General features: G+C 33.8%; 2 protein-coding genes and 1 long non-coding RNA gene across 6 annotated transcripts; 2 read left to right on the top strand and 1 right to left on the bottom strand.

Annotated features, from left to right (window-relative positions):
* Window positions 1-1,256: 1,256 nt before the first annotated feature.
* LOC114384602 lies at window positions 1,257-5,838 on the bottom strand. Of its 4 annotated transcripts, none has more exons than XR_003660735.1 (10): window positions 5,662-5,838; window positions 5,399-5,553; window positions 4,875-4,970; window positions 4,662-4,757; window positions 3,983-4,404; window positions 3,721-3,913; window positions 3,428-3,480; window positions 2,045-2,113; window positions 1,754-1,954; window positions 1,257-1,663 (listed from the first exon to the last, which is right to left on the bottom strand). It is a non-coding gene; the product is annotated as an uncharacterized LOC114384602 (long non-coding RNA). The 4 variants fall into 4 exon arrangements; XR_003660734.1 differs by having other exon boundaries at window positions 1,754-2,113; window positions 3,983-4,098; window positions 4,326-4,404; XR_003660733.1 differs by having other exon boundaries at window positions 1,754-2,113.
* Window positions 5,839-7,056: 1,218 nt separating this feature from the next.
* Window positions 7,057-11,528, top strand: LOC114385162 (probable GTP-binding protein OBGC2). The gene is made up of 9 exons (XM_028345163.1): window positions 7,057-7,658; window positions 8,065-8,156; window positions 8,600-8,683; window positions 9,103-9,180; window positions 9,553-9,753; window positions 9,840-9,947; window positions 10,344-10,418; window positions 10,600-10,778; window positions 11,086-11,528. The coding sequence occupies exons 1-9, from the start codon at window positions 7,103-7,105 to the stop codon at window positions 11,183-11,185; spliced, it is 1,473 nt and encodes a 490-aa protein (XP_028200964.1). The 5' UTR covers window positions 7,057-7,102; the 3' UTR covers window positions 11,186-11,528.
* Window positions 11,529-13,235: 1,707 nt separating this feature from the next.
* LOC114384561 (ethylene-responsive transcription factor ERF043-like) lies at window positions 13,236-14,552 on the top strand. Its single transcript, XM_028344262.1, has one exon. The coding sequence runs from the start codon at window positions 13,352-13,354 to the stop codon at window positions 14,201-14,203; it is 852 nt and encodes a 283-aa protein (XP_028200063.1). The 5' UTR covers window positions 13,236-13,351; the 3' UTR covers window positions 14,204-14,552.
* Window positions 14,553-15,539: the final 987 nt, after the last annotated feature.

Here is a 15,539-nt window from a genome sequence, read left to right as displayed (position 1 = left end):
TATACCTATAATTTGTCAATGCAAGATACATACATGCATTTGTTTATTTTCTATATGTTGGAATAAAAAAGAACTTGCAATAATTTAGCATATTATTTAACTAGCTAGACCTTTAGTATTTCATGGGGTTATACATTGATGGATTTTGTGCATCGATATTTATTTTTTACAAATCACATGTCATTTTTATTGAACTTAATCATATTCGAATGTTGTTTACTTTAGTTTCTTAAAAGATCATTTTTAAAAAAAAAATATTAGTTAATCATCCGTACATATGCACACAAATGGGACCCTCCCTCCAACAAGTCTATGGGATTTCTTTCAAGAATGAAATCTTATTGAAATTGTCTAATTTATCCTTTGAAACCATATTACATTCCGAATACAATCAAATATGATGAATATTGAAACGGTATTTTGTAAGTATATAATTATCTTGAGTAAACTCACTATTTCTTTATTTTTCGATTGCCTAAAAAGAACAAGTTGTTCCGCTTTTCTCTGCAATTTTTTGTCGTTTAGTATAAAAAGTTTTGTGTATTTATAATACAATGTCTAAAATAATTCTTAAATTTTTATTTTGTTGTTGTTTAAGGGATCTGTTAATAATCTAAAATAGTTGAAGCTATATAATTGGATGGACTTTAAATTTATGTTTAAAAGAACTGAAAATAATTTAAAAAATGTGAAATTTATTTTGATCCAATTATAATTTAATTAATGAATAAGATATGTATAAATTATGTTATTATTGATTCACAAAAGTATGATAATAAATTAATTATTTTCAGTGATATCTTTTTATAAGTTATTGATTCACAAATACAACATACGACAAAAAACAATTTATATCCCATCACAACTATTTAAGGTAACCAAATAATGCTTTAAATACAATTTGCTTAAGATACATCTTCAAGATCAATTAACAACCACATTTGATGCATAAGAGTTAATTAAATAATTTACTATATTCTACTTTATTAACAATTAGACAAAGAAATGCTTCTTGAGTAAAATACAGCCAGAGGACCATCTTTTATGAGAAATATTAAATGAGGTTTCTAGCACAAAAACTTTTTTTATTGCATAAAAAGCTGGTACTTCAAACTTGAAAAACTAAGGAATCTCTTTGCATTTTAGTTTTGTACAGTGAATATATTCCTTCTAAAGCTTTCTTATGGTAGTCTAGGTTTTTGAGATGAAAATCAAATAAGATGTCAATGTCAGATCTGAATAATGTCAATTGAAAATAAATAAAGAAAACCCATGATTATATTAAGGGTTATAAAGGCATATGTCAGGAAACTGGACAAATAGTCAAAGTTCATACAATTTTTAGCTAGCTGTTATGAATTCACATGTATAGCAAAAGGAGGAAAAACTAAGATCTGAAAAAACAAATCACAAATGGCTGGAGAGAAAATTCAGGAAACATGTTCTTGACAATGTTGATATAAAAAATATATTAGAATTTTCAAAAGCTTTGAGGGAGGTTTCATCTCATTGTCATGATCTCCCTTATTAACAATTTTAACCAACTTGCCAACCTTTTTTCCAACTTCCACAAAGTCATATTATAATAAGCATGTTAAGGTGAGGACAACTCAAAATCGAGAACAAATTGCTTCTCATGATTTAATCTTGTCAAGCCTGCCACCTGAATGGCATAAATAAATATTAAAAGATTTGGATAACTATTTGTGTGCAAATTCTAGAATGCTGTAGGCATAGGAAAATTCCCATTTACCTCTCTAAAAATGCTCAAGATATCATGTCCAATGCTCCTCCTTGATGCAGAGAGAAATCACAACAATCTCATACCCAACCTTCAATGTTCCATTGTACACCTCACTATTTGGTGTTTTCCCATTTGTGTTGCTAAATTATTAACAGAAAACCTCAAGCTCTTGTCTATTATACCTTATCACATCCTTCAACAACTCAAGGTCTGCACATTAATAAAGCCAATTATGTTGAAAGCAACTATAGAAATATTAGATGTAAATAGAAAGTAGGAAAAAAAACAGCATGATTGTACACATATTCAGTAGGTTGGTAATTTTGATTCACCACTGGCTGGCTCTTGGCACTGGCAGGTGAAGATCCACTATGAAATAATAGTTCACTATTAGATACAAATTTAGGAATGAGCAGTTTAAGGTAAACAGTGTTATCCAATATATGTTGGATTTGACAAAATTCTTGTAACATTTGTAAATATTACATAGATCCATTCTCAACACTGGCTTGGGTTTTCAAAAGAGGAATACAAAGTGAATACCAGTAAAAGTCACTGCACAATAAAGTCAAGACTCAACTCATTCCACATGGTTCAAATTTATGAGGCGTGTATGAAGAGACATTTAATTCATACCTTCAATCTTGGATTCTTGAAAGGTAAGGCCAATACATACCACATTGTATAGAAGATATAGAATATGTTTACTAAATATAGTGTAGGAGTATAATGCCAACATATCCACGGATATCAGAAGTGCCTTGAAATATACTTGAAGCATTTGGGTATGCTAGCAGCTAAAAAAACTAAATGAGAAATATGCTACTTTCAACTGAGACAAACAATATAAGTTAGTTACATTCTCCTTTGATAAATACTTCATTGCCAACTTCCTAAACAACATTGTGTAGCACATAAAGTACTTGAATTATGGTTATCTACTACTTACCCTGTTTGTCTAAAATTGGATAATAATATAATAAAATTTTGAAATTTTAATCTGATCTAATAATTGGATTTGAATTGGATCAATTTTTGGCTCTAATCTCACTTTTTTTTTGGAAAATACTAAATAAATAATAAAATATATAATAAAAGATGATTTAAAACATTAAATATTTCATTTATCTATTATTATATAACTTATAATATAAATTTTAAAATATATACATTACTAAAAATAAATTTACACAACTTGACAACTAAATTATGCATCTTAACTCATAGTTATTAAGAACTTATCTTTAAATATATTTTTGATAGATAGGTATAAGTTATGAGATAATTTTACAAATATATAAGAATAATATAAACGTGAGTGACATAAATTTGTGTACAAAAAAACACACACACACACACATATATAAACAATTTCGGTTTGGATTGAATCGGACAAATTTTTTAAATCAAATATAATCCAACCAAATTAAAAATTTTGGTCTATTCAGTTTTTTATTTTCAATTTTTTGGATCAATTTTTTCAGTCCTTAATAGATCGAATTAGTTTATGAACACCCCTAACAAAAAGGGTAATTGAACATCACCAATTAAACAGTATATATGGCGCCTTTATATACACAGAAGGCAGCAAAATGCAATATTTAAGTGGAAAATTGATTAAGCACTAAGAGTTTGAATTTGCTGAGTTCAGGTCTATCTGCATAGATGACTGATAATACTCACTTCCCATTCCAATTTGTTGACCACTTAATACCATCCCTTGTGTGGCTCCAAACCTGGGCGACAACGAATGCATGAGATATTGACAAAATTCATTTCATATTGGCAAAATGCCAAGCAATTCAACAAACAATTATAAATATAAAAATTTATAATGGAGCAATTTCTCCTCTAAAATGTTGAACATCATAGCTTCAGTCAATGAATCATCTCCTTGTTGAAGTCTTGACAATTAATAGGAATCCCTATGTCAAACAAAGGATGCTGAATTAAATTAGAATGAAGTTGAAACATACCATTGCGATGAATACATGGAAGGTACAACTTCTTGAGGGACATATAGATGATATAAAGATGACACAACATGCGATTGCATCATGACAGTGGCATGGCCCATATTCACCAAGGAAGAATTGGAATCAGGCTGAGGATTTTGGGCATTCTGATGTATGTGTTGGGGATCTGGCAATTATTGAGCATAACCACTGCCTGTATTTGCCATGGTGGAATAAGCATCAGGTTGCAAGTTTAGGATATTCGGGTGTGTATAGTGAGTACCTCATGACAACTGGGGTTGACTGCTGCCTGCATTTGCCACTGGGGTATAAAACTCGTGTAATGGGTTTGGGATACTTTGATGTGGATATTGAGGACCTTACACTGATTGAGTATGACTGCTACCCATAGCCATCAATGAAGAATGAAATTTAGATTGGGGATGTATGATGTTATGATGTGCATCTTGAGACTCTTGCAATTGCTGAGCATGAATTAAAGAACAATACTAAAAGCATATGCGAAACAACACCAAAGCTTTGTCCCAAAAATTAAAAAGAGAACACAAACACACTATTAAGATCATTAGGAGCAAAGTGAGGAAGGAGATTAAGAACCAACTTACAAATGTTTCTCCTTTATCACATAATCCTTCTTCAAAAAGTAATCATAAGCTCTATAAATCTCTTGCATCTACATTGCATCTACACATCGAACCAAAATTTTGTATCATTATCTTAAACCTCATAAATCAAAACATGTTTCATGTTATGTATATTAAATTGACAAATAAAAATATAAAAATTTAGAGAGAACAAAATGAAAATAATCATGAAAGAAAATCTAGACACAAGCTGCAGAAATCAAGAAGTGAATGAAATAACCCATAATAATGAACACAATGTGAGGATAACAAATAAAGGACCATATAAGAAACAACAGCCTGGGTATAGGAGATCACCTATGAACCAATAAGAAGGTTCTCTGGTTTAATATCCCTATGTATTACATGTTTTCCATGGCAGTATATAAGGGCTCGGGCCAATGGTGAAATATACTGCCTCAATCACAAAATAAACATTAATTTGTCAGTTAGTATGGAATTTTGTAATCCACAAACAACAACATATGGGGAGAGGAAAAGAAGGATTGTTGCTATATGATATATACTTACAATAGTTACACGCCTTTAACTGAAATATTTGCATTTTTGCAATTCCTTGTAAAGATCACCTTTGGGTGCATACTCTAAAATCAAATAAACTCGTTTCTGCAATAGATAATTCAGAAATCATAAATAGGGAGATATCCCAAAACCAGCACACACATGGATTTTTAAGATTAAAAAATAAAACTTCATTTAGGCATTTCACCAAACACATAACTTATAACCCATTTCACCAACAATGTAACTGCATGACAGTTAACACTTCCTAAAAGAAAAATGATTTTCTTTGTTATCACCACCTACACAGGAAGCCAAATTTGGCGGCGAATGATCAAATTACAACATAAGCAATAAGGTGTAACTATGTAAGTAAGACCATATGAAAACCCCAAATGGATATTCTTTTGTAAGAAAACCAAAACTCATGCTAGTAATTAGCTATCGAAGCACATTCTCAATGTTGAGTAAACATCTAAAAAATTCTAAACGGACAACAATAACAACAGCAGGCAAACGGAGATAAGTTTTACCCTCGATGCTGGAGCGCTTTAACTGGGAACAAACAAAACCAACAAAATAATCAAGAGAAGAACATTGAATGGCAAAAGAATATCGCATTATAGGCCAAAACCAAGCTCGTTAACAAACTAAAGCCGTGGTTGCTAGATTCTTCTTCGATGTTGACCTTGCAAAGAAGGAAATTAAAATGGGTATTGTGGAGATCCAAAACTAAAGAAGCAACAATTAAATCGTGAAGCCCTAACACAAGAGAAGAATGGGGTTTTCTTCTTACCTCAGAGAAATAGGGGCAAACTTTTCTTTTTGGTCCTAGTCTGCATCTTTGAAAGGACAACTCGATGGAGACCAGAGGGAGCAAGCGGCACCAGACATGCTCCACAGTGCAAGCGTCGCCATGCCGTTCTCTCCCTGCCACTGCTACTGCATGAGGCTGAAACGTTCACTCTGAAATGACAGGACGAAACTGGACGTGAGGACGGGTGGTCTTGACTAAGAGAAGAAAATGGAGTTAAAAATGGAGGGGCGAAAAGACCATAAAACCAACAAATGTGCCATGCGTCAACAAATTAAGCAAGGGCAAAAAAAGATTTTCCATGGACTACTCTTTTATTATAATTATATTAGATCATATTCTTTACCATAAAAGATATATATAATTTGTATCAAAATTATATAAGTTTCCTCTAAAAAATAATATGATTTTATTTAATATAAATGTATTAATGTTTTTTTTTATAAATCATGTGTATCTTCTGTCACTTATTTTAATCTCTAAAAAAAAGATTATTTTTATCTATCTAAAGTTTGAAATTATTGTTATTGTCTCTACAAAATGAGAAAATTCTTATTTAAGTCATTGTAAAATATTTTTCTTTAATTTTCATCCTCCAAAATAAAAAAATTACTATTTTTTCTACTCTAATATTGAGTTTAAGATAGATAAAACCTTCCATTTTTTTATATATTGTAAGCTCTTGAGCTCTTCATATGTATTTATATTTAACTATTACTTAATTTTTATAAATTTTAAAAATGTCATTTAAAGAAAAAACTTACGGATAGACTCCTTAATACACGCTTCAATATTCTTTTTTAAATTTTTTGGATAAAATCCATTATCAACAATAAAAGTATGATGAAGAAAGAGAACAATAGTGTGTTATAAGCAATTAAAAGATAAACAAGACAGTGGAGTTACAATGTTAATGGATTCGCTAACTAATGGAAATTAAGGATAGAGTGAAGATCAGCCTGCCGAACCTCAGCATGATTTTTTTTCATATGCAAAATCTTATTTTTATATTTTAAATAGATAAATTTTATAAAAAATAAAAAGTATCTAATTTTATAGATATATTATGGGTTGAGTAAAATGTGTAAAATATTCCAAATTTATTTTGAAATGATAAAAATTTAAATGTTTATTCTGAAAAATAAAAAAAAAATATGACAAATTTATTGATATGTTAATTTCCATTGATAAAATGAAAGAGTTTACAACAGACATGAGACAAATTTGTCACACATTTAAATTTTTTAAAGGATGAGATCATTTCAGAAGTATTTTTTGTATTTTTTATTTATTTAAAGAAATACTAAAATGTATTTTATTTTTAGGACAAAAATGATTATTAAAAATTGTATTTTAACTTGTACAATTAGTTTGGTTACACTCCGTTTGGCTTGTCTTGATCCTTTCTACTGAAATTGGGATAATGGTGTCTCTAACTTCATCTTTCAACATTCAATTGCTGCACGAGACTCGCTTCTTCTCCCCTTTCTTCCTCCCACCAAGGCATAGGAGCGTCCAATTCCACCACACACGACGCAACTTCGTTAACTACAAACGGAAAACGGCACGGTGCGGCGTCACCAGCGCCGACGCGTCTACTCCGCTGTCAACGTCGTTGGCGAAGGAACCTCACAAATACTTCGACCACGTCATCATCACCGTTCGTTCCGGCGACGGAGGCCACGGCGCGGTGCTGAATCAGCAGCAGCAGGAGCAGGAGCAGCAAGGAAAAACGAAGTTGAAGAAAGGGAAAGGCTCCTTGAAGAGGGATTTCGACGGGTCCCTCATTCTCCCCATGGGTGGCCACGGTGGTGACGTGTTGCTCTACGCTGACGAGTCCAAAGACACGTTGCTCGAGTTTCACAACAAAAGCCGCTACCACGCTAAGCGCGGTGGCAACGTTGACGCCATGGGCGTTTTGACTTCGATGCTTCGCGATGGACTTGCTGCACCGACTCTGCGCATTCCTGTTCCTGTAGGTTTGTATGTTCAGGTTTTGTGTTTTAATCTATTTCGTCGATACGAAAGGGGTGACAATGAACTGAACTAACTAGAAAATAGTTCTATAATCAGCTTGTTCAATTTGGTTCATAAACCAAATGAGCTGAACTTGAACTAAAAATTGAAAAATTGATCTCGTTAAATAAATGAGCCTGAACTCGAGCTGCTGTTTATAGTTCAGCTCCACTCCTTTCTTGCCCTACAAAGTATAAACAAACTTGTTAGATAGATTTTTTTTTTTCTGGGAACCTCTATGATTAGCTTTGTCACATTAGAAAAAATGGAAATGTTTCACATTTTGGTTCTTGTTTTTATTGCAAAGGAGGATGGTGAAATTAAGCCTCTGAAGAATTAAAAATCTGATTGTGTTTATAAATGTGACAGGTACAGTTGTGAAAAGCAAACGAGGGAAGATGTTGGCTGATCTAGCACAACCTTGGGATGAAGTTCTTGTTGCGAGGGGAGGACAAGGAGGGGTAGTATACATATTTTAAAAAAATTCTTTTAAAATCTGTTGTTTTTTGTAATTGAGTTATGAATCAGGCTCATTTAATCCATTAAAGACATTGCTGGATTGTTTACTGGTGAGAGATAAGTTGTACTGGCTCGGATTGGTGATAAAATGAAATAATTAGAACCTTGGAGTTCACATATACATATAATCAATTTTGACACAACAGTAAAGTTGCTGCCTTATGACCTGAAAGTAAGTCATGGGTTTAAATCCTGGAAATGGCCTCTTTGGTTGTGGGGGTAAGGATCATACATCTACCCTCCATAAATCCCGTTAGGTTGGAAAATTGTGCACTGGGCTGCCCTTTTTATTCATTTATGCATGGCATGTACCTATCTCCAGTTTGTTGTTGTTGTACTTTACGCCTGAATGGCTGAATCTGAATTTTCTTTGTTGCCTGCCCAGATTAGCTTGTTAGAAATTCCACAGCATAAAAGGAAAAAGATGATGGCTCTTACAACTAATGTGATGAGAGATGAATCAGACAAGGTAAAGCTTATTGAGAATTTGTGTGCAATAGAATTTTTCTCGTAGTGTCATCCTTGGATAGATATCTTTAGTAACCTTTTGTAGTTACAAATCTCTGTGCAAATTGGATACCTTATACAAGGATATAATCAACAGGGTTCTTCCCTTGCTATCTCTGTTTAATCAAAGTTTATCTGAATTTTGCAATACATGAGTGACCAATTGTTTTGTCCAAGATGCATGCTTATTTGTCACTATTTTTGCTGTGGGTCTAGGTATGTGATTTAAACTATCAATTCTAATATTGGGCATTGTCAGGAAATGAAAAATTGTCTTGAATCTGGAAACAGTAGACCAGTAGGATTTGGAATTTCCTCATTAGCAAGTTGTGTTCCTATCTCACAGTAAGATATAACATTATCATTTTAAAACTTTTACAGGTTTTAATTCACGGTCAACCTGGGGAGGAAGTTAAGTTGGAGTTGATCCTACGAGTTGTTGCTGACATTGGTCTGATTGTAAGTTTTGCATCTATACATAATGCCCTATTTATTTATTAATAGGCTGTCTCACTTTTATCTTCATAAGAACTATATATTGAATCTTGATGTTGATGAATGATTTCAGTGTCTAATCTCTATATCGAGGAAGATAATTTTGTCATTGCTGGGAAACTAAAATATTGGTTTTACCATGGTCTGAAGTTTGTGAAAGATGACATGGAGATGTGTAGTAAAGCTTCAGTGGGTTTTTTTTCCCCTTTGTTGTATGAAATCATTTGTTTGTTTGGTGAACAAAGGCCACCTTTATATTGGTTTTTTCTTACTTTTTGCCCTCTAGATGTTTTTTGTTCATTCATTTGCTCAAACACCAAGTTAATCTTATTGTAGGGACTTCCAAATGCTGGGAAATCAACACTTCTGGCAGCCATTACACTTGCAAAACCCGACATTGCTGATTATCCTTTTACAACATTAATGCCAAATCTTGGACGGCTTGGTGGTGATCCCAGCTTGGGGGCAGGAATGTATTCATCTGAAGCTACATTGGCAGATTTGCCTGGTCTTATAGAAGGTGCTCACTTAGGAAAGGTATCAAATATTTTTGTTCTTGTCAAATGTCCCCATTTTAAACCATTGAGAAGCTAAATATGAAGGATTTTGTCTTTCGCGTTCAGGGTCTTGGTCGCAATTTTTTGAGGCACCTCAGGAGGACCCGGCTATTGGTCCATGTTGTGGATGCTGCCACTGAGAATCCTATAAATGACTACAGAACTGTCAGAGAAGTATGTATTTTATGCTTTATGATTGAATATATTTTTTTATCCATTCAGACTCAGGTTTTTTATTGGTTCAACAGCTTTATTTGAAGTTGTGGGTTATTCATTTTATAACCAATTAGAAGGGAGTTTACTTAGAAAATTGATCTTATTATCTCTGATTAATTTCGTCTTAAAAACAATCTATTTGTAAGTAAGATGTTTTGTTGTTGATGATCACAACTCTGTTGTTTGTCTTTTGGTATTTTGAGTTAGCTAGGCAAAGTATGCAAATAAATCTATCTGATTTAACGTGCAGAAAATAATGTGGTCAGACTTGCTTTTCTTGTTGCAATGAGTTTCCCTTTCTTATCTGTCTAATCCTGCTCATGCTCTCACCATGGCAATTCTTCTGTTTTGCAGGAGTTACGCATGTATAATCCTGAGTACCTTGAACGACCATACGTTATAATTTTGAATAAGATTGACCTACCAGAGGTATGTGGTGGTGGAACCTCTATGTGGGTTACATGTTATCTTTTAATTTCCTTTTAATTTAAAAAGGGAAGGCCAGTGCATCCTCTGGTCGGTCATTGCGTGATTTGCTAGGGTCATGTATGTTCAAGAAAAAGGCAAAATTATGCACGTAACAAACATTTTCACCTAATTTTAATTTTAGGCAAAGGACAAACTTCAATCATTGACTCAAGAAATTATGAGAATTGGCAACAATGGTGCTGCTTCCGAACCAAAACCATGCTCTGAAGTTCTAGATCCATTGTCTGATGAAACTGACAGGAAGGAAAAAAGACTTGAGGACTATCCACGACCTCTCTCTGTTGTTGGAGTTAGTGTTCTGTAAGTGCTTGCCAGTTTGTTTTATATTTTATTTTTTTAAGTGTTTTTCTTCTTCAGACATGTGTATTAATTGTGTAGACAATTTTTTATGAGTTTAATATCACATATGGTATAAAATAATTTTATTTTAAGATAATTATTTTAAAAGTCAATAAATTTATTGTGAGTTGTAATTGGATGATTTTGTAAAACTTTTTACAATATATAATCCTTTTTCTCATATTATATTATACTTTATTTATTATATTACATTATACTTTTAATAGTACCCTCATTGGCTTTGGTAAAAAATTCTTGTTGCTTGCAGAAAGGGTATCAGAATTAATGAGATGTTAAAGGAGATAAGGTCGGCTTTAAGGAAGTGCTCAGATTCCAAAGAAGCATTGGCTTTCGGTGTGCCACCTTGAGAATCGCGTGCTATATGCTTTCTTAGGGGGGGGGGAAATGTTACAGTTCAACGAGGCTTTTTTTTGGCAACGACTACACGTAAATTGGTTCTGGTATTAATTTGGCTCTACCAGAGAACAGAGATTAAGAGAATTATTACCGGGTCGTTTTAGAGAAATACTCGTGTGAGTCTGATAGTCCAAGTTCCTCAAACTTATTGTAACTTCTAAGCATCAATTTGGCAATTTGACATGACAAGTTACATCATTTGTAGTAAAAATGTAAAAGATTTATGCAATATTTATGCCATATATCACTGCAAGAATCTACTAGTCCTATGGTGGCATGGTAAATATTACAAGAGACGATGTCGTGCATATCTTCTAGATAAATTGTTAGTACAAGCTACGCTGTGGTATTGAACTGTGTACAAGTTAAAGCCGTTTTTTACTTGTCTTCATTATTGGGACTTCCATGACACGGTAGCAACGCCAATTCATGGATCTCTACGAGGTGTTTATTCATGTGAATTGATAATGTGAACATGCACGGTATTTCCCTGCGCCTATGCAACGTGTTAATTGTTTTCATATAACTGGCAAATGGTAGTTTTGCCAGCTAGAAGCAAAAATAGTGCTTATCAGCCTTACTTTTGAGTAGAAAGCTTGGAATATAGTGTAACTGCACATTTGGACAGACATGAAAAACAAACAAATGTAAAGTTAGGCGATAAACTTAATACCCTGAGAGTCATGGTTTTGGAAACCTCAAAATTGGACAAAAGAGGAATGTGTTGTACTTGTAACTGCTCCTTGCTGATACCCTCTACCGTACACTACACAGAGTGATACCCAAAGCGTGTAGTGCACTCTTCCCATATAAATCAGAATGGCCTGCGTGTATACAAGTATTAAATAAGTACAAATTAATATATATATATATATATACACTAATTAATAGCCAATTTTTTTTATGTCAAAGAATCTAATTTAATTGGTTGAATAAGACATGCCAATTATTGTAAACTCTGATAGTATCTTTGATTTTCACCATTAAAAAAAAAATCCAATTTCTCCATCCACCAATGTTACCTCTATGGTTAAAGTTTTGTGAAAGAGGTCCCTACTGTCATGATAACAAGCCAGTTGAGGTTTTTTTTTTCTTTTTTTGTATTTTCGTTTTTATGTGAATTTGAAGGATGTTATGCACAGTTCTTTTATATTTAGGCTTCCCAAGGATATTCCTTAGCGGTGCTTAGAGGAACCACTTCTTTTTTATTTTGCAAACAAAAGAAATTAAAAGATACTAACTATTGTGGATGCAAAATGCACATCAATAAAATAGTAACACAACATAAAATGCATATCAACTTTGGTAAACTGACACGTGGTGCAAGTGGCACTTGTGGTGTCTCAGTCCATTAGATCTGGTTTTGTTTCTTTTAAGGTATACTAGTACTGGTGACTGTTTCCAATTCCACGCTCTGAAACAACAACTAGGATATATTATCAGTCTCTCTTTTTTTGTTATTGTCAGTCATTTCATGTCATTAATTTTTATTTCCCGGTCATAGTTATCTTGAACCGTTTCTTCCAAAAGTCACCGCACCCATCCTGTAGTAAATTGCTAAATATCCATCCAAATTAATTCCAAAGAAAAAACAAAAAGCATTTAACAGATAAACACCCATTATTCAAAAGAAACCGCTTTCTCTCTCCCCTAGCTTTTAATTTCCATCCCTTATCTTTCATTATTTTTATTCTGCATTCAAGGCCTCATTTATTTCACATAATAAATATTATAAAGAAAAAGAAAAGAAATAAAGGAAATCAAGTAAGATTTTTTTTCTCTCGGTTGTTCGCCACCTGAGTTTGTATGCAAAACAAAGGCACGAGCCAAGTGTGTAGAAGAGAAACCAACAGTGAGGCTCATAGTTGACACGATTAGCCTGGTTCATCATGCCAAGTAGCTACTTAACTCCACTAAGGGCCACGTTTCAAACACTTGGGGTTTACTATTTTACTCTTCCCACATTTCTCATCTCAAAATAATATAAATAGCTCCCATCACCCTCATTCCCATCTATCTCTCACAACAAAAACAAAACCCTTCTCTCTCTCTCTCTCATTTTGTAACTCCCCTAGTTTGTTACAAATATTTGTCCATAGTGTGTGCTGAAACAAGGCATGGGAATTCAGGAGAGAAAGAAGGTGAAGAAACCTGCACAAGCCAGTTCCAGAAAGGGGTGTATGAGAGGCAAAGGTGGCCCTGAGAATGCTAAATGCACCTACAAAGGTGTGAGGCAAAGAACCTGGGGAAAATGGGTTGCTGAAATCCGTGAACCAAATCGTGGTGCAAGGCTCTGGCTTGGAACCTTTGACACCGCTCGTGAGGCTGCTTTGGCCTATGATGCTGCAGCCAGAAAGCTTTATGGACCTGATGCAAAACTCAACCTCGCAGAACTCTCTGTGCCTGCTCCTGCTCTTGCTGCAGTGAATCCTTCTCACATGCAACAACAACCTCAGGTTGTTCCCGAAATGCTGATACAACAGCAGCAGCCTCTTGTTCACCCTACCTTTGACCTTGTCAATGTCACTTCTCATCCTTCCGGTTTCAACAACATCCTCAACAACAACCCTGTGGTGGTCTCTTCCATGGCTTCTTCTTTTCTTGCAGATGCAGCAGTGCCAGTGTACACCAGCTGCGACTCTATTCTCTCTCTTCCGTCTGCAACAACCAACTACACCAACACCAACACAGTTCCAATGGAAATGGAAAATTACTCCTCCTCCATCCCTACTGTGGAGAGCAACGGGGACAACATGTTTCGTTCCTTCTGGGGGCCAACAATGGACGACACCATGCCTGTGTTTGATCAATCGATTTGGACCGAAGCTGCTATGTCTCTTGATCTTCCTATTATTGCAGATAATGGATTTTATGGAAGAGGAGTCGGCGGAAACAAAGGAGGCGGAAACTTCTTCCTTGACGAAGTTGCTGCTTGGGACTCCCTCCATACTCCTTCTTGCTGCATGTAAATCTCCATCAGATGAAACTATGGAGACAGACAGTATAGCAATAAAGTCTTATGTCTCCGTAATAATGAATACCTTACATCATCTGATTATCTCCTTCCATCATATCCTGGACAGTCTTTGAATATATACATAAAAATTGTATGTGTATAAGTATGTACAAACCATGGGGATTGGGGGTGTTAAGTATATAGATTTATGATCACAGGTATATATTACCTGGATGATAATATATATCTATCTATTATAGTTAAAAACTTTGTCGGGGTTAGTCGTGGATGTGAATTAGCGCATGGCGCGGATCATCTGATGTATTGTCAAAATATTATTATAAAAATATATTATTAGTAGTATATATTAATTTCTTGATGTTATATCTTTATCTTAAACTTTGCCTTAAAAGTTGCCTAAAAAGTGTACCACAGTTCATATAATATAACTCTTATATATCACTGTGTAAGTGACACAGTTCATATTTTCCGGCTCTTATATCAGTATGATAGGAATAAAGAGCAATATGAATCATCGATCAGTTCATATAATATAACTCTTATATATCACTGTGTAAGTGACACAGTTTATATTATCTATCTCTTATATCAGTATGAAAGATAAATAATTCCTTAAGTTAAACAATTCCTAAATAAGGAGTCATATTATAAAACTCTTGTATCAATGCAAAAAATATAATATTATAACTAAATATTATATTCTTATGAATAAAGAATGGTGATGAAGAGTAATAGTGTTAAAGAAATGGGTGGAATAATAGTAATTATAACCATGGTTTGGATGATTAAAAAAATGTAAGAGTTAGTAACTATGGCTTGAATGATTATAATGTTATTATACGCAAAAAAATTAACCTAATATGGTATAGGAAATGTAACGTGATATATAATAGGGTTTGAAATGTAATGTGATATATAATAGGGATTTGGCTTTGATCAGTTACAAGTTTGCACTTGCATGTCTCATGTATATACATGTACATGAAGAGCCATGAACATTTGTCAATGCCCAACCAAAAAGACAAAACCAAGAAAACAAAACCAAGACCGAGTGAGAGAGCACCAGACTGAGAGACAAGAAGTAACAGTGAGTCCCCTCAGTCAAGAAGTAACAGTGAGTTCGACTGAATTCAGTTTCATAAGTAACCATCCGAATCCGAAACCAACCCTCTCCTGCACCACCTTTCAAAAATCCCCTCCACCTGCAGAACATCCGAAAATGTATATGAATAATCTTAAATTATCGTGCAAGTAAAAGAAGTCTCCTGCACCACCTTTCAAAAATCCCCTCCACCTGCAGAACATCCGAAAATGTATATGAATAATCT

This window comes from Glycine soja, chromosome 14, assembly GCF_004193775.1.
Source record: "Glycine soja cultivar W05 chromosome 14, ASM419377v2, whole genome shotgun sequence".
NCBI lineage: Eukaryota > Viridiplantae > Streptophyta > Magnoliopsida > Fabales > Fabaceae > Glycine > Glycine soja.
The sequence above is the reverse complement of the archived record's forward strand: the minus strand, read 5'-3'. Positions and strand labels throughout refer to the sequence as shown.